We start from the raw sequence: 19,740 nt of genomic DNA on the forward strand, positions 1-19,740 counted from the left end.
ACGACACCTTGCGCATCATCACTGGCTGTCTCCGCCCCACACCTACTGCTTATCTGCCAACTTTGGCTGGCATTGCTCCTGCTCATGTCCGTAGGGAAGAAGCCTCTCACAAACTGGCTCTACATGCGAGACTCGATCCTCAACACCTTCTCTACAGTCACTCCCAAACAAATGGACCAGTCAGACCTCAACGCCTATCATCAAGGCGCCCATTCCATCGATATGCTACACAACTTGTGGATAAGAACTTCAGCTGCATGGAAACATGGACCCAAGAATGGAACGAGCTGCCACATATCCCTCCCCAGTTTTCAGTTATGCCAGCACTCTCCATCCCTTCTGGAGCAGACCTCTCAAGAAAGGCATGGGTCACATTGAACAGGATCAGATGTGACGTTGGCTGTACTGGAGCTAATTTGTTTAGGTGGGGGTTGCATAATTCGCCGATATGTGTCTGCGGAGCGGTAGAACAAACAATGCAACACATACTCCACGAATGTCCCATCTTACGACCCCCAAGTGGAATCACTGGTATTCGACAACTGGACCCAACTACCGTATCTTGGCTGCACGAGGAGGCATTGCCAATCTAAGCTACTGCAAGTCAAACGAGAGAAGAAGAACCGTTGAGTTTTTCTTTGCCCGGACTGAAACAACTTTGTACAATAAAACAATGGCAGTTAGTTACTCGTGGTTTTCAAAAAAGGGATACTGGCATTACGTGACCAATGACAAAGTAAAACTCGAGAAATTTTACTTTATTTTTCTTAGAATTTCACAATTCCAGAACTTGACGCGTAGGCCGCTAACGAAGTGTGACAGCAGGATCAATTTTTATATCACTACTTTCTCAGGCAAATACAGCTCAATAAGTCTGGTGATGATATGCCAAGCCTATGGGCGCTGTAACATCGGTGGGTGAGAAACGGAAGTGATTTTATTGAAAAAAAATTAGTATGACATGGCAATTGTGGATGATTCAGTGCTGGTGCTAGAATAAAATATTAATTTGCACACATAGTTTGTCTTTTTCCTAATTCGTACCGTTTCATAAATAGATACTTAAACTGCTTCTTTTCGTGGTGGATAATACTTTGTCAAAAATTGCGTAACGACAATATAATACCGAAACGTACAGAAGAACATGAGTTGTACAAAACAGACTCGGTTTAATGCAAAATCACAAACATAAATCGAATAAAAAAACAAACATTGTCAATTTTTAAAGGCCCACTTAGAAAAAATAAAGCAAGTAAATATGCAATGGCGAAGAAAACCAATGCTAGAGGACGAAGTGTTGGTCACTTTATTCGGACTAAACATTTGCCGTTTCTACATTGTTTCAACATCGCCAGATATCGAAATGATGTAAGAAATGACAACTATGATATTTGGGTCGCAATATCTTACATTTAGGGCATAGGCATTAGGCAGCCTACAAATGGAGCAATTTTAAGAAATGTCACTTTTCACAATCTCCAAGTTTGCCGAGTTTCGAGGTTTAATGTCAACACGATAGAAAAAAACTGAATTATTTTATGTAGATAAAACGAAATATTTTCTTGATTTCAAGACGGGAAGTGAGAAAAGAAATAAATATTGAGGTTAAAAAAACGTGATAATTCAAAAATAAACAACTCCTTCTCAAACAAGTCTCTTTCAAAGTTGAACCCTGTCCTTTCCAGCGTCATCCACAACCGTGTAAGACCATTCGTGGTGGATTCTTCCGTACTGTAAATAAAGAAAAAAACTCAATTATTGTTCTGTTCTTGCATGCACTTTCCATTGGATCTGAACGGTGTGATTACGTCATAATCATGAGTAAAACCTATTAAGTTTACACTCAAACATGTATATAAAAGCCACATCAGAGCAAAAATTTTGCACCGGCTTAAGAACATTATGAATGTGCATTTGCGAGTTGTCATAGCAAATTCAAATGGCACTTTCCAGTTCATGCGGTTAGTACCAACCGAAATCAACCAAAATAGGAATCTATAGTGTACATCCAGCTAGCAAATCGGTTGTTTCCACCTTTTTTAACCTCTGTACGTTGATAAAGAGCAACACTTTCAATACTAAAAAGTGTGACTGGACGTGCCACGGTCATTTCCGTATCTTTATTGTTGTGCCATAGACGAAGCAAAAAAACACAAAAAAAAACATGATTTTAAGTCTACTGTTTCAACAAAGTTTCGCATGTGACTGTTGTGACATCATGAACTACCGTAGCGCACCTACATTCAATCGCTCAATCAAAGTTTTATTTTGTCAGAAACAAGAACATTGCCGGGGTTCACATTGTAAACTTAGTCATGAAAAAATATTCTTGTTATTGTGGAAGATTTTGTGACACAAGAAGCAAGTGATATTCGAAAGTTACCTACATAGTGTTTCAACAAGTCTCACACGTGATTGGAAGATCAGTCGCCCCCATAAAAAAAACGTTCTCCGTGCAGGATACAAGATTTTAGTAAACAATATGCTACGTCAAAAAATATCCGACAACAGATTTTTTCACCTTCATAAATTCCAACTTTTAAAAGAGCACCTAACCTAACTTTCCACCTAACTTTTGCTGGTCACTGGCCAAACAAAACAACTTTTACAAGATAATATCGTCACTCGCAAACCGAAATAGCACAGGGGCAATGGAAAAGTACTGGAACTAATGAGTTGAACGCGCGATCCAAAATGTCCAATCTGCAGAACGGCACGCCTCTAAGCAATCAGCCAATGACACTTTGCCACGTCATGCAGAGCTGAGACTCATTTTGCATCAAAACAACAGTCTGTGATGTGATGCATGTATGGGTCATGAGTGATGTCTAAACAAGAATTCCTATCGTGACTTCAGTGTCATTTGATTTATTTCTTCGTTTTGAGAACACGTGTGTTAGAATTCACAAGTCCACAGGGTGCAAACTTCTTCAACAGAATGAACATGATTGATCTGCTATAATCTCTCATATAACTCCCAACATTTCCTTATATCTTTTGTATTTCTAATTACTTATAGACAAGCAAAACAAAGTAACCTTAGCGGGGTTAACATAATGTATTACACTTACACACAAAAAGCGTACAACATAATAACTCAAACGTTTTCGACACGTACGTGTGTCCTCATCAGAAATTACTTAAATCTGCAGTAGGCCTATATAGATTCTATTTGAATAAGGTCGGTGGATTCTATTTGAATAAGGTTTAAGGTTTATGTAAATTGTTTAACTGAAACCTAATCTATTATAAAAGTAAAGTTGATTAAAGTTCTGCGGCTTGCTGAATCTGATTGCCACAATGGCAATGCCAAACATTGTGGTGAACTCAATCTTGTGGTACATCTACAACAGAATTGATATTCTGCAAAGTGATTTGATTGTCAAATTAGTCACTGATCATTATGAAGAATCTGCCATTGAAGCAGCAAAAGATGCTCTTTATGAACTCCCAGTTGAATTCGCTAATCACCGGTTGGTGAAAAGAAAAGGAGAGAGCAAATCTTCCAAAAACATAAAGGACATGTTAGAGATTTTCCATCAATATAATGAACAACTGAATGAACAACAAGTATCTTTTGTGACATCAAATTGTGATTTTCCATCACTAGATATAAAAAATGTTGATGTTGCTGAATGGCATGACAAAATGATATCCATGCATTCTGATATTCAACAGCTTAAGCAGGCCAACGCAATAACAACAAGCTTAAATGAACAAGTGAAAGAATTGCGCAGTATGTTATCAGAGACAAAAGCTTTGATAAAAAAGAACTCAAACTCTACCCTGCAAAGACAGCAAGTAAGTTCTGCTGATGTCACCAATCATGCACCATTAAGCTATGCCCAGAAAGTATCCTCTAATTTGAATCCTGCATCAGAGTCTGAGGCTGCTGTCTCTGTCAGTGCACCTCAGGAAAAAACTACTGGCTTGATATCTGGAGAAACTGCCATGATTGAATCTGGACCTTCTGCATCATGGAATCTAGTGAAGAAACGAAAACGACTCCCTCGAATTGGAAAGTTACTAGATGACGGTCTAAAGGCTGTTTCTACTAACTATAAAGCTGCAGAAGTATTCATATCCAGACTGGAACCGGATACAAGCACCGTGAGTGTTGAAGCATTTGTAAAACGTCAGTTTCCTGATGCTCTCAACATTAGCTGTTCAAAATTAAATACAAAACATGAGTCTTATTCCTCCTTCAAGGTGGTCCTTAAAGGAGTGTCGTTCAAAAACTCTGTCAACCCTAATTCCTGGCCAAGCGGCATACTGGTAAAAAGATTCTTCTCACCTCGGGTGCCTGTGTCGGAAGACACACATGTAAAATGAAACATCTTCATGGCTGCACATAATGTTCAGGTTGTGTCTTACAATTGCAGAGGCCTAGATAGCGCTGCAGATGAAATAAGACAATTCTGTAAAAAATATGATATTATTCTCTTGCAAGAAACTTGGCTATCATCACAACAACTTGATAGGCTGAGTAATCTTAGTAAAAGTCATCACTCGTGTGGATACTCTGCTATGAATGATGAGGATGGCTTCAGACTTGGAAGGCCATTTGGCGGCACGGCAATCTTATGGCATAAGAGTCTTAATGCTACCAAACTCCAAAGCCATGATGGAAGTATCATTGGTATTAAACTGAAGTTTGATAAATCGTCATTGATAATATTGAATGTGTATATGCCATACTGTTGTAATGAGAATCTGGATGATTACATTGACTATCTCAGCAAACTGGAAATTATGTGTGAAGACCTGGGTGACTGTGACCTACTAATAGTGGGTGACTTCAATGCCAGTGATAACAATGCATTTGGTCCACATCTTGATACCTTCTGTGAAGATCTGGATCTGATTATGTCTGACAGAATACGGTTGCCTGGTAATACATTTACCTACATTAGTGATGCCCATGGTACGACTAGCTGGCTGGATCACTGTCTATCCTCACTCACTGTCCATAAAGCAATTAACAAATTATCAGTCCTCCAAGACTCATTCACTTCAGATCATCTACCTCTTGTTATCAAGCTTTCTGAGGCTTCTCTCACTAAGCTGGACTTCAATGATGCTTGTACTGATGATGTTTCATTACTGTGGAACAACACAACTGATGAAGACAGGTCTGTGTATTATGATGCCACATACCAATTGCTCGCTCAAATTCCTCTATCAGCTCACTCCATTTCTTGCAGAAACTCTCATTGTAGTGATCAGAATCACCTAGATGATATTGATTTGTTCTATAACAGTATTACATCTGCATTGCAAAGGGCATCTATGAATATACCCAAGAAAAAGAAAAGAGCCGACCTTCACACTGCTGGTTGGAACGACAATGTCAAGTCAGCTCATAAAAAGGCTCGCGAAGCATATCACTCCTGGCTGAATTGTGAGAAACCTAGAAGTGGAACAGTCTACTCACAAATGTGTACAACCCGTCGTGCTTTCAAGTATGCACTTCGCAGGTGCAAGAATAAAAAAGAACAACATCAAGCAGATGCCTTGGCAAAGGACTTTATTGCTGGCTGCCCATCTAATCAATTCTGGACACGCATTAGAAAACACAAAATTCACCCACCTCTTTCGTTAACAGTTGGTGGGGCAACAGGCAGTGCTGATATTGCCAGTATGTGGGGAAATCATTACAGCAAGCACCTCAACTCTGTGCAGCCTCAATACCATGCTAAAAATATAGTTGAAAGTAACATAACAAATGCCTGTAAATATGTTGACTGTAATCAGTACTTGTGTAATGTGGATGTGGTTAAAATGCTGTGCAAGAAGCTATGTTTAAATAAATCTACTGGCCATGATAAGATTTCTGCTGAACATATTCTCTATTCTCATCCTGTAATTTTCCTGTATCTCAGTCTCTTCTTCAATATGTGTATTTTTCATGGATTTGTGCCTAACAATTTCATGTATACTGTGATTTTGCCTATGGTAAAAAGTAACAAAGGAGACATTACTAGCACTGCCAACTATAGACCAATTGCAATTGCTACAATCATATCAAAGATTTTTGAGTATTTTATTCTTCATTGTATCGAGCCACTGTTGAGTAGTTCTGACAACCAATTTGGTTTTAAGGCTAAGCATAGCACAGATATGTGTGTTTACCTGCTAAAGCAGACCATTTCTCAGTATGTTAAGCATGGAACCCCTGTGTATTCTGTATTTTTAGACTCGTCCAAAGCGTTTGACAGAGTGAATCACTCTTTGCTGTTTTCAAAGCTGATTGAACGGTCTGTTCCCATATTGTTTGTACGTCTATTGTTATTCTGGTACGCCAATCAATGTATGACAGTAAAGTGGGGAGGTCAATTCTCCCAGCCATTCCATGTGTCTAATGGGGTGAGACAGGGTGGTGTATTAAGTCCATATTTTTTTGCTTTGTACATGAATGATTTGTCGTGTGAGCTGAATAACCTTGCCGTAGGATGCTATGTTAGGAATTCCTGCCTTAATCACATTATTTATGCAGATGATGTATGTTGTTTTGCACCCAGTATTAAGGGCCTGCAAAGAATTATTGATGTGTGCCAGCAGTATGCTATGTTGCATGACATTATATTTAATTGTAATAAAACTGTTGGAGTTATGTTCAAAACTAAGTTCTTAAAACTTGATTTCCAACCGTTTGTTTATCTGGGTGATGAATGTATTCGTTTTGAAACGACAGTAAAGTACTTGGGCATTGTGATTAACAACATGCTGTCTGATGATGAAGACATGAAAAGACAGCTCCGGTCACTTTACTGCTCTGGCAATATGCTGAGAGCAAGATTCTCCAGGTGTTCTACCACTGTCAAAAACGTATTATTTCGATCCTACTGTATGCCAATGTATGGATCTCAGCTGTGGTGTAAATATTTTTCTTACAGTATCAATCGTCTACGTGTAGCGTATAACAACAGCTATAGAATTACATTTCATCTTCCGAGACGTATAAGTATAAGCTCTGTGATGGTAACTAACAAAATTACGACATTTCATGCTCTCCTTCGTAAAAGTATATATAAATTTACTGATCGCTGCTTTAACACATCGAATACGTGGATTCAGCATTTGATGAATTCCGAGTGTTATCATCAATCTGCTTTCTTCCAGCATCGTGAACGTGCTCTCCAGCCTGAAACTTGTGCTTAATATTTGTGTAGTACCGATAGCTGCTAGGCCTACTCGATTTCTGTGTGGTGTTGTATTTCGTTTTCATTGTGTGTTTGTATCCTATGGACCAATTCTACTTGTGTCTGAAACAAAATCCAAATAAATAAATAAATATATATAAAATGAAAAATTTAAAACACAAAAAACAAAAAAAAAAATTTGATGTTGCACTATAACTTTAACGACACTCCGGACTGAAAACCACAAACTGAACAAATGATACAAGAATGATTACGAGTAAATTATACGGTGGGAAACAGATCATATGATTCATATGAAGTGTAAACTGCAGGCATTTGACAAACAATTACAACACACACAAAAGAAAAGATGAGCCACAGACGTATAACTGCCGGTTGAGAGATGGATTGTTACGTTTGATTCTAAAGGCTTCCATAATCTTAGTCTGAAAATCAGGTTTAAGTGCTTCCCGGCCCTGTCAACAAATGTTTGGTTGACATACCAATGTATGTCTGGTTTGCGTCACGTAGTTCAAACTATTGGTGCACTTTATATGTTTTACATACAGGATGAATGTCACATGAAAATTACTGTTTTACAAGTTTAGCTAAGTTTTTTTAAAAACTTGTTAAATCTTTTCCTAAAAAGTGTTTTTTGTGTGTAATACATTATGTTAAACCCGCTAAGTTTACTTTGTTTTGCTTGTCTATGGTTCAAAAAGCAAACTTTCTACCAAAGCTTCAACATTCTAATTAATTCTTGTATGTTTTCCAATGCCGCAATTCGCTTGATGTTAAAATATTTTGTGTTTTGTCGTCCTTTTGATCGTTTCCCACGCATCCCCCAAATCAACTTTACACTTTCTAACGACGGGTTCTTGCATATGTTCAAAGTTAAATAGTTTTTCTGAGGTTGGATGTTGTTAATTAGGTTCCAGTCATGACCTATTATTTGTTGGGTAACGAGTTCATTTTGTTTTCTTACTTTCCTCTTATGATGGCCTCCTGTGACAATCTTTTATTCTTTTTAATGCCTATTTTTTGCATGTCAAAATTTCACATCCGTATAATAGAAATACGAGAATTCGAAATATGATGGTCGAGCAATTTTATTTTGGTCGTCGTGAAAATACTGCATAACAAAATATAGAAGAACAAATGAAAACGCCATGTAATAAACTATTTCACCTGAATATTCATCAATTCTTGATAAAATCTTACGGCAAGATCTGGACCATTTTCCATGGTTGGAATATGTAGATCGGTGTCTTCGTAAAGGATGTGGTTGATGGGACAAACAACGCAGGCCGTACCTGCCCCAAACATCTCTAACAGCTAAAAGTACGGAAACCATGTCAAAAAAAGTTGTCTTTACAAGATCCTGGTTACTTAAATATTAATTTCATTAAACAAAATACCGTTTTAAGAAGTTTAAACAACACAACTTAACTTGAGATTTCAATGATGTCATAGTAGTTCACATAAGCGAAATAACGCTAAGACTAGTGATCTATTTTCTTCGAACTGCGCACGCACTGCAGCCAACAATTCTTATGAAAATGCTTTGCAAAGCTTTTCTAATATTGAATAGTATATATCGTTTATCTGGAGCACTTCCTTTGACATTTATTAAAAAATAAATGTTTTGAATGGCAGATATGATGATCTGTGATCACACACTAGCTGACAGACAACACCACTTTACACCTCTCCAATGTTAAGTAACGTTAAAACTATTTAAAATACATCCAATTTTAGAAAACAGTATTATTGCGTATAGCTTTGAAAGTATCACGTAAAGCAGGGATCGGCAAACTTTCTGTACTACTGGGCCAAATCTACAAACTTCCGGTAACGTGCGGGCCGCATAAATTTCAATCTATAAACAATCGCCACATTATCCTTAAAATCATGGCGCACCTGCAACTCCTATTCCTGTGTCTATTGCACAGTGAGACGTGTTTGTTGCCGTTTCATATTTATTATCAAACACGTAATAAAACGCAATGCATTGTTTTTATTTACTTATCATTTATCAATGTGAAGGATGATGTTGTTTCTGTGTCATGGCCAAGGTGTTTAAATCAACTGGCAACTTTGTTGATGATATTTGCAATACGTCATTCAAATCACGATCTGACAGGCGAGTGCGAAGTTTATTCTTTGCGTAATTCATTTTTGAAAAAAGCTGCTCACAGCAATATGTGCTTCCAAACATGCACATTACATGTTTTGCATTGTCATACAGATGAGGATAGGTGGATTTCTGGACATATTCTTTATAAAAGTTGGCAATTGGAACTGAATCGTATTTGGCCTTCAATATGTTGGATGATTGAAGTTCAATTATTTCCATTTGTATCATGTGGCACAGTATTGACATCCATTGAAAATGGAATGGCAAATAAATCGAATCTGTTTTTTTTTTGATTTTTCAAATCGCAAAATTGAGATTCAAAGTTAGTTTTAGTGGAAACGATAAGTGATATGTACTTATCAGGGTTGGAAGGTTTACAAAGGCCAAAATTGGGAAAATGAGCAAAATTGGAATTGATTAGTTGAGTTTCCCAAAGACGTAGCTTGTTTACGAAGGCAGTAATGATGAAACTTTAGTTTATGCACTAAAAGTAAGATCGTTCGAGGGCCGCAAAAAGTTTGTCCGCGGGCCGCAATTGGCCCGCGGGCCGCAGTTTGCCGACCCCTGACGTAAAGCCATGACATTATAACTCTACATAAAGTGAAGTTCTCTTATTATAGGCCTAGCTTACCCGCTTCTCTTCCAAAGCTCTGATAACGTCTTTCATGGTAATAATCCTCTCCGTGACTTTAAATTCACCCCATGTGTGGGCTAGCTCCATCAACGAGGACCTTGTAACCCCAGGAAGAACAATACCTTCATCCAGAGGCATTGTGGCCAGTTCCTTATCTGGTAAAATGCATCTTTTTTTAAAACGTTTGTAATATTCAAACCGTAGGTCTATATTATTTATGTCTTTCTCAAATATTAAAGAAGTCAGACAGTTTTTCTGTAGCATCGTGACGCAGCATATAGTTTACTCCTGCCGGAAGCTTACATGCAAAAGTGAACATTTAAGCATAAATGACACAGCCCTGTATCAGCGTGGTTGTATTGGACACGGCACGTATAAAGCGCAATGTATCATTACCTCCATCTTCATTGATCCAATAGACGAAAACGTTCATTGTCCCAACTTCCGTGACTTCATGATCAGGCCCGTGCAACCACAAAACTTGCTGACAGCCCCTTTGCAACGCTTCCTGCTGGATCTCAATAGTAGGGCCATAGTTGCTACACAAAATAAAGAAAATAAATCCTTAATTTTTTCACAATAAGGTCACGGTACGACATCATAGTGCAATGGGAACTGATATCTTCCTTCTGCGAGTGCGATGCTAAAGAAAACATAGCGAACCATATCATCAACGATTTTTCTATCCTTTGTCTACCAAATGGACTAGATGGTCTGTGAGTCTTGAACGACGAGACTAAATACTGGTTGCTCTCCAGAAGCTTCTCGATGTAGTCCGAGTAAACATCACCAAAGGTGAGGTAGTAAAAGGATAACCCTTCGACCACAACGACTCAAACAAAGATGAAGATCAAGTACAAACCTTCCCAGCTTATATGCCCCAGAGCCTCCTTTAGCGGCCCGGATGTAACGAGGGTCAGCCATAAGTGAGATTGGATTAAAGGTCCCGGTACTAAAGTAGGGCCCAACGGGGCAGAGGATGCAGTATAAGAGAGCTGAACTTGATCTATTCACCCCGAGAGACGGCTAGAAATATCATAAATAAAATTTTCAGTAATGTTTTTACAATTTGTGAGTGCTAACTTATTATACAACGACCTAATTGTCGTTCATTCCGTGGTGGATTCAGTGATTAACGCGATAGTGTTCCCCCTCAAAAAATACATACGTAACCCCAATTACTGATTATAATTTTTCGTACCAACAGCGGTACAGTAGTTTGTACCATTTTATCCTCAGATGTCATCACCTTAGCGTTTCTACAACTACTAAATCTTAATGAAAACTCCTATACCACTGGATCCGCTGGATAGGCCTATATACTGTTGATTAATAAATAGATCTGCCTCAAAACAAAACCAGAATCAGAAGTGATAGGTAATTTTTGATGATGCTGCACCTTTTCACCAAACTGAGAAACATCAATAAAAACAATCGATGGTATAGTTCAATGTCATATAGACCATAGGCTAACGTTTAAATAAAATAAAAATAAACAAAAAAACTTATGTTTTACTTCGGTGCCAATCATGGTGGGCCTGATGTATAGGGAAGCTTTGTTAGAGTAGGGAACCCATTCTTGGTCCACTCTGATCAATTCACTCAAGCATTTTAGGAGCTCTTCCTTGTCGAAAGTCTGCAATGAAAAAGCGACATGTTGAAGCATTAACAGTGAAAACGAATTGGTGATTGAGAAACTCTTTTGAATTTTAGTTAAACACCTCATTTGTGTACACCTACCGTGATTGGACTTATCCGCTACAGCAGTAACCTAATGTAGCTGTACTTAATTGTTTATAGCTGGCATTATTTCACTTGTCTTCGTGGTTGATCTAACTTCGCATCGCGAGTTAGAATTTAGGCTATTATAAGCATTTTTATCGAGTAAAATAAAAGCAAGCCTGCCTACAAACAACATACCATATTTTGGAGTCAGTTTTGAGAATTTAAACACATTTTTACTAATAAAGCATTAATTTCTGCCGCATCAAAATAGAGCAGCTGGAGGAGGGCTTTCATGGCACAAGTCACTCACTGGCAAGCAAGCCCTTTGAGCAGACCGTTCCATTCGTTTCATGTTTTCCATTGGACGGAACATAGCAATCCTATTGTCTATAGTTCTGTAGGCTTTCATTCCTTCAAATAGCTGCAACACAAATGCTATTGTTATAGCTCGTCTCATCTTTCCCACCGCTATTTTTGTCTTGCTCTTACATTCCTGCAACAGAATGGCCGTGACGACAACAATATTATTTCGAGCCGTGGTATAGTTTGTTAAGGTTTCCGTCAAAATTTTAAATGAATTTATTTTTTTTTGCATTCAGCAGAAAAGGGAAAATAAACTCGGCGAAAAATGAATAAACATATGAGCTACACTTTTAGACGTAACTGCTTTTGGATAGAGAAGCAATTATTGACTATACTGCATGGACAGTTGGACACAATGCATGGTATCTAAACGCAAACACTTGGAAAATGTAGATAAAAATGATTTTACGAAATTATTGCGAAGTTCTTACCTCAGTGGCGTAATGGAAGACAGAGGTCGCAGGATGCAAGCTGATGTTCTCTACAGGCTTAATGAGGGGATTCTGCCATCCTTTATCGACTGACCACTCAATAGACAGCATGTGGTCGGTGAAGATCTTTCCAAACGCACAGTTCTCTGGATCTTCAGGATGTGTCTTTGGTCTCTTAGTAAAGCGATAATGCATGTCCGAAGCCTATGGTAACGTCATAAAAATCATAGAAAGTGTGACACCAGCTGTAAAATCAATGCAATACAAAGCACAATCTACAGTGCACACTGCACAAGCACACGAAAAACGATTGAACAAGTAAGTTAAGCCTTGGCTTGGGAATTTTTGATTAATACAGTAACAAAATTCTAAATCGGACTCTCACAACATTGCACAGTGGCTTTGCTAATTTATTTTGTCCAATTTTGTCCAGAATTCTGACCTCGGTCACCCGACTCTTAACTCGGTATCTGTCACCTCTACAATGGTTATTAAATTTCACTCTAAAAAACGATTTAAATTATAAAGCAGTAAATGTGTATTTTAATTTGTTACAATATTTCTATTTGAAAGTAATGACAGGTTTCTACTTTTTTGTTTGTTTTACTACTACAGTTTTTCGCAAAAATAAACACACTTTATATAGTCCAATGGTCCCAACCTGAAATCGAATCTAGACCTACAAAGTACAAAGCCGAAAAAATAACTAATATCCGAGCAAATTGTAAGTCATGTTGGTCACTAAACAAACAAAGTCAGGCCAATATACTCACCTTAAAGCTGCTACTGGAGGCAAATCGTTGTATCTGAAAAAATATAAATTTGAAGTCAGTGTGATGTGACGTCAAGTGGTACGATTGAAGTAAAAGTAGCAGTGAGTCCTACGAGGAAAGTTTGAAAACAATATATATCAAAACAAAGCCTAATTGTTTTTGCCTAAATTTCTTGGTTTTATTTCGAATTGAGCTTTTCTCAAAGATGAATTTCGTTTTGCCTAAATGCAATATTATTCGTTTTCAATATTGCAAACAAGGTGCTTATCTCCCTTGCACCACCAACCAGTGATTACACACCGGAAGGAATTTTGTGACCGTATCAGTCGTAACGTATAACAATAGACTCACGCTTGCGAAATGCGCTATTGTTTACTTTTCCAGGATAAAAAAAATCCAGTAAATACGACTCTTTAGACAAGCGCATCAGACGAGGTTTGTGTTTTTTGTTTTCAATTTTTAACTGAAAATAAAATTTCCAAAAAAGCGATTCTTCGAAGACTCACTTTTTGTTTACCCTAACGTCACAAAAACCTTGATACCACAATGTCATGTGAATAAAACCTTCAATGCAAACCAAACGGATTTTTAGAAATTGTGACAATTTACACAAGTGTTTATTAGCACTAGCCCAATAAAAGTAACCACGGCTAAAACTTGCTACCGCCATTCATTGAAATAATGTAGATCAAATATTATTGTCAAATATTCCATAAAATTTGACATTGAGTGAATCATGCGTTTTGCTGTGGCTTTTTGAGGAAGGTCAATGAAAGCTCTGAATCTTAGTTGTGCTTGCTTAGCATGTAAAGTGTTGTTTATACTTGCTTTTGACGCACCACCTCAACTACGAGGTGTTATACTAAACTACTCAACTTTAGTAGAACAATCATTATTGTTTTACGAGTTTTGGAAGAGCAATTAGATAATAATTAGGGGCAGGATTGTGTTCTTTTACAAACCATGGGTGCTCGCACTTTGCTAATTGTGTCAATTGTGTCAATGGAGTTTTGGTGGTTTTGATATAATTGCCACACAACATAATTAACCTGTAAAGTGCACATCAATTTCCTGTTGAACCTTACAAACCCTGCAGGTGATTAGTTGGTTGCTTGCCGTTGCTACACAACCGACACAGCAACAGCAGTAAGGCATTTTGTTCTATAAAATTGAAACTTCCAGGTTCGATTTCTGCCAGCCAATATTCGTAGAACCAAACGTTTTGTTGGCTTTCATTCAACAAGTTGTGTCCCCTTACCCACATCGGGAAAACATGATACATTTTTGATATTCTTTACCTACTACCCAGACAACATCTGTCATTTTTACATTGATTTTGCAGACGTTGAATCAATGTAAAAATGACGGATTTTGCTTTCTGAGTATAGCATGAGTAGGCTATCAAACGCCGTGGATAAAATCATGACCTTTCAGCAAGATAAAATTATAAGGAAGTAGCTTTCAAAATCTATGACGCTAAAATATTTGTTATCAATTAAATGTCTTCTAGTTGGCCATAATTCAATCTATTGTATATCTTTTTAATTTTGCCATCTTATCATGGAATAATTTTTTAGAGAAACTACGTAACAGGAGTTAATTGCATCTTTTGAATGTGTCAATTTGCGAAGCCGATTGACATTTAAAGTCGAACAAATTCCAAGCGCTGTTCGTAAAATCACCATTCTATGACGTATTATTGACAGAAGCATGAGTCGGGACTTCACCACGTTTTCTGAAAACAACAATCCGAAAATCGTGGAAAATTACAATGATTACATAACAATGACAAAGCAGCAATTTCGGCGTCATAATCAATAATACCAAGCTAGAAACAGTACAGCGTCATATGACGACAACAAAAGCACAGTCCGATATTTTCCTCAAGGCTGATCAAACCATTCACAACTAAGTCATGTGACGTCACAATGGTTTTGCATGTAACTTCCGGGCTTTATCAGTAAAGATTTGAATCAGACTACTGCGCTGAAGGAGCCCCACTCGCACAGAAGTGATGACCTTTCAACCAATATCACTGCGTCATGCAGAGTAGCCTATTTGTTACAGCAATTTCTTTCATGTCGATTAAGTTGATTTGCCAGAAACTAGAAAAGGAAGCGATTTCATCCGGGGATATTTGCTGAATGCCTTCAAGAATCATGTAAACAAGAAATAGTGAGACGATGAAGTGGATTTGTGTGGATTTTGAATTTCTCGTGTACGGTACCGTAGTTTTTTTTTTGTTCTTCACAAACAAATTATTCCAAAAACTAAGCCTAACTCAAAAAAATTGAGTCTAATAAGCAAAAGACAATTCAGATAATATGAAACCAAGGAAGTTTCCAGAAATATTTAATAAAACTACGATTTAACGTTTTATAGGCAGAGAAAACTTTTTCTCTCTACATTGAGAAATTCCAAGTCTGACTACTTAGATTGCTGGAAGATGGAGACTACCGTTTCTTCGACTTGTTGTTTTTCCTCAGTCATTGCAAACAAACTGTACTTCAGAAATGACTGCAAATAAGCAGGCACTAATCGATTAATGCAGGGGTCACCAAACTACGGCCCGCGGGCCAGAACCGGCCCGCGAACTGATTTCATCCGGCCCGCCACGTGCTGCAAAAATAACAGCTGCACTAGAACTGTTCAGGAAAAAAGTTACCAAACTTTTTGTAAAGGACAGACGTTGCTGTTGAGCTACACGGCAGCACCACCAGGCAGCCTACATGTTGGTGTTCTGTTTTTATCATTAGGCCACCACAAATGGGTCAGCCTAGGCCAAATTTGGAAAGATGTAATGTTTTAAGAGCACGATGCCCTGTAGTGCAGTGGTTTCCAACACATGGGTCGCGACCCAAAGTTGGGTCGCCTGATTATTTTTTTGGGTCGCTTGTTTTTCAGGCATATTGTATCTTCGACGAAAAATTAACAATAAAAAAAATTTGAAACGTGAAGAGATCGATCACAAAACTGGAAAATATAAACACAAGTCATGAAGCGTTTCATGTCGAGACATCGGAAAGCTTTGTAGCATGATCGTAGTGCAAGAAGTTTTAACAGTTTTCGTTTTTATTATTGTTAATATTACTATTAAATGTAAACCCAACAAAAATTTCAGTCTCAAACATAAATTAACTTTCCAAAATTACGGGATATACATTGTAACGTGCACTATGTCACGAACACTATGTAGGACAAACCATGACAAATTTTTGCACACGTTGGGCCACACATAGTCTGATGTGGTAAAACGCATCAAAGACAAAGCCCCAAGGGCTGTATGGACTCATTGCTGTCTTTCCAGTGAAACCTTTGCTGCAAAAAAGCTGTCTCAAGAGCAGCCCGAAGTGTTGAATGATGTTGTGAAGTGTGTAAACTTCATCAAAACAAGTCCACTAAATCGGCGTTGGTTTTCGTCTTTGTGCACTGACATGGATTCTGATTATTATCAAGCATTGCTGCTGCACACAGAAGTGCGATGGTTGTCACGAGGTCGTGTCCTGAAGCGCGTTTGTAATTTGTGGGAAGAGATTGCTATCTTCCTGAAGCAACAGAACTTGTGAGATTAGCCGAGAAGTTTTTGCAAGAAGATTTCAACGCAAAAGTTGCTTACCTTGCCGATATATTTGACTCTCTGAATTCTCTAAATTTATCCATGCAAGGCAACGGTTTAGCGGTGATTGATCGCGCCGCCAAAGTTTCTGCTTACGACAAAAAACTCATATTTTGGAAATGTTAGGTCACCAGAGATGAGTACGATATATTTCCTCAGCTAACGCAATATATTTGTGGCAAGGAAGTTGATATTAAGCAAACCATAATTGGACGCCTGGAACAGTTTGCCAAAAAGTTTGTGCACTACTATGGAGAATCTCTAACACTTAATAGCCAAAATGATTGGATAATTGATCCATTTGATAGCAAAGATAGCAAGCCAATGACAGCAAGCCAGCACAGCTATCTCATTAGTGATTTGATAAACATATTATTTTCGGAAAAAGTTACTGCTTTTGTAGTGCTGTTTGTTTGCAACGCCATCTTGTATGGTTTTTGAAATACTACGACAACTTGCTTGGGTCGCAAGATTTTATCGAACCGAATTTTTTTTTAAAAATGGGTCGCCTTAAAAACGAGTTGGGAACCACTGCTGTAGTGTATCACAGCAGGGGATTACTTTTCCAGCAACCTTTCGATTTTCATCACAACTTTGCTATTCCACCTCTGACTTTGTTATTTATTGTGCTCAATTCAAGTCAATGGAGATTCTAAATAGTTGTATATCTTTTCGTAATTTGCATCCGGCCCGCGGCTGCAAATCTCGCAGCAATCCGGCCCTCAGAGAAAAAAGTTTGGTGGCCCCTGGATTAATGCAATAAACAAAGAAAAACGAAACACATACACTGCTTCAACGCGTGACGGAAACCTACCAGAAAATTACCATCAGGCATTGGAGCGTGTAAACTGTAAAGCAATGTTGCAACGCGTTCTCAATGTAGAGAGAAAAAGTTTTCTCCGCCTATAAAACGTTAAATGGTAGTTTTTTTAAATAAGCAAAAGAAATTTGTCAAAATATTTTTACTTTGAGTTTTCCCGTCCAAGTTACAATCAAATAGTTTTTTTTAAACAACTTGAAATCGACTACCAGTCTGCCACAGAAACTTGCAAGACGTGATGAAGTTATAACAACACATGGCGTTATAAACAATGCAAGTCTGTCTTTGAAAATGGACTGGGCTCATGCTGCTACGTTCTCGAGTTATGACGAGCATTGCGACTGTATTTTCTTACAATGTGACGTGCTTTGTAAGGTAGTGTCCTGGTATGCCAATATCAAATTCCCACTCTGTTCAATTAATAAAGTAAGCAAAGTATAAAGTTACTCGAGAAGCAATATGACAAAACAATGATTGTACCTTCCAGTGCCCTTTGAGACATCAAGAACTACACAAAACAGTGCACGAAATTACTACACATGTTCGTGTGTTAATGAATTTGTGCTGCAGTGTGAAAATATAAGAACAATTTCATAATAAGTGAAGCAAATATTTTTTTGGGAATGCGTTTAGAAGCATGACACATGCACCACACGTTACAAGCCAAGTGTTGCAAGCCATCAAGCGTCATACTAAATTCCGGATTTCCATTTTGTATGATTCAATGGTTGCACAATCAGGTGAAGTAAAAGCTCACAATTATTTTGCGATGAATCTGAAATGTTTAGTAGTGAACGAAAACAACAAAAGCTTAACTCCTGCATTTTTACGTGCTTTAAAAACTTTTGCAATATTTGAAAAGCGAATTATATCTTTGCTGTAGGAATTAGGATAGTAGATGTAATTGAGTAGCATCATAGCATGTTAACAGAGTCGAACGTCAGCATAAATCCATTCTTTGGTTTGTAAAGATAGGAGTCACCACAGACATTGTGGCAGCTAAACTGTTCTTGTTAATTTTGCAAAAGCTAGCATGTTCTTTGCAAAGCAAATGTACTTACCACAACTGAGGGTGAGACCCTTAAGCATTGATCAAGCAGTCGAAGTCTTCCGCATGTGGTCATCTTTAACTTCTTGAATACAGCAAAGTTTTTTGCCCCAAGCTGCAGCCTTTGTTAAAAACCTGAGATGCTTTAACAATTTACTTAAAAACAGAACAGTATTGAGATAAAAAACTTCAAACCACTTAAAGCTAAAAAAGAGATTTTGAAAACATATCAACTGAATAACCCGATGCTTTACGAGACTGTCGGAATAATACTTCCAATTTTGCATTTGTTATTAGCGTAATTTATTACTAATCTTTTTGTTTTAGTTGAAGCACAGTACTAGTTTTTCAGTTATACAATCTACTTCAAGTGATACCATTAGCTAAAAATAAAAGCTGATAACTTCAATGTGATGAAATTAAAATCTTCTCAAATTCTACGCAATAGGCCACAGAACGAAACATTGCTGTTCTTCACCTTTCTAATGGCTGCATTTAAACTATTGGAAATTTTATGCAGCCTAACGAAAGAATACACACAGCAAAATTCAGAAACTAAATGCATGTTCAGCAAACGTTTCGAAAAAGTATTGAGTTTTGGCACAGAAGATAGAAACAGTATCGCTTTTGAATGTTACTGTAGATTAGTTTCTCTATTCTAGGATCTCGAACCGAAAGTAATTTAAACTTAACTTTTTGTACTACTCATAGATCTTACCATAATTTCCTGGATTCAAATCTAACACTATTCTAGTGAAAGCAGAATGTCGTTCTAACCTGGTCATTTGCGAGTGACTGTGCTGCTGTAGTATTTTGTGCGTGCCATAAAAAGACAATGACGTGTTGTGATGTCACAATTTTCTTCTATAACGTAAATTATTAGGTAACGCATCGTTACAGATTCATTAAAATTTTTTTATGAAAAACAACAGCTAATTTACTTCAGAAAGATAAAAAAAAAAATAATAGATGTGTGCGTTTCATTGCTTTTTTAATCCAAGTTATAAATTTTATAAAAAACAAATAGCTTTAGAAGTATAGAAGCTTATGT

General features: G+C 37.5%; 1 protein-coding gene across 1 annotated transcript; it reads right to left on the reverse strand.

Annotated features, from left to right (window-relative positions):
- Positions 1 to 1,149: 1,149 nt before the first annotated feature.
- Positions 1,150 to 19,473, reverse strand: LOC145771613 (branched-chain-amino-acid aminotransferase, cytosolic-like). Its single transcript, XM_082583327.1, has 11 exons — positions 19,408 to 19,473; positions 18,703 to 18,824; positions 13,206 to 13,238; positions 12,433 to 12,636; positions 11,949 to 12,059; positions 11,430 to 11,549; positions 10,776 to 10,939; positions 10,310 to 10,452; positions 9,911 to 10,068; positions 8,331 to 8,477; positions 1,150 to 1,731 (listed from the first exon to the last, which is right to left on the reverse strand). Exons 2-11 carry the CDS (start codon positions 18,763 to 18,765, stop codon positions 1,660 to 1,662), a joined length of 1,215 nt encoding a protein of 404 aa, XP_082439453.1. The 5' UTR covers positions 18,766 to 18,824; positions 19,408 to 19,473; the 3' UTR covers positions 1,150 to 1,659.
- Positions 19,474 to 19,740: the final 267 nt, after the last annotated feature.

This window comes from Aplidium turbinatum, chromosome 6 (assembly GCF_918807975.1).
Source record: "Aplidium turbinatum chromosome 6, kaAplTurb1.1, whole genome shotgun sequence".
In the NCBI taxonomy this organism is placed as follows: Eukaryota; Metazoa; Chordata; class Ascidiacea; order Aplousobranchia; family Polyclinidae; genus Aplidium; species Aplidium turbinatum.

Bases quoted from the DNA above. Each gene is read 5' to 3' on its own strand.
- LOC145771613 (XM_082583327.1), bottom strand. From the start codon at position 18,765: ATGACCACATGCGGAAGACTTCGACTGCTTGATCAATGCTTAAGGGTC. The intron at 10,069-10,309 runs GTAATGATACAT...GCATTTTACCAG, and splicing joins TTGGATCAATGAAGATGGAG to ATAAGGAACTGGCCACAATG. The intron at 1,732-8,330 runs GTGAAATAGTTT...CTTTATTTACAG, and splicing joins AAGAATTGATGAATATTCAG to TACGGAAGAATCCACCACGA.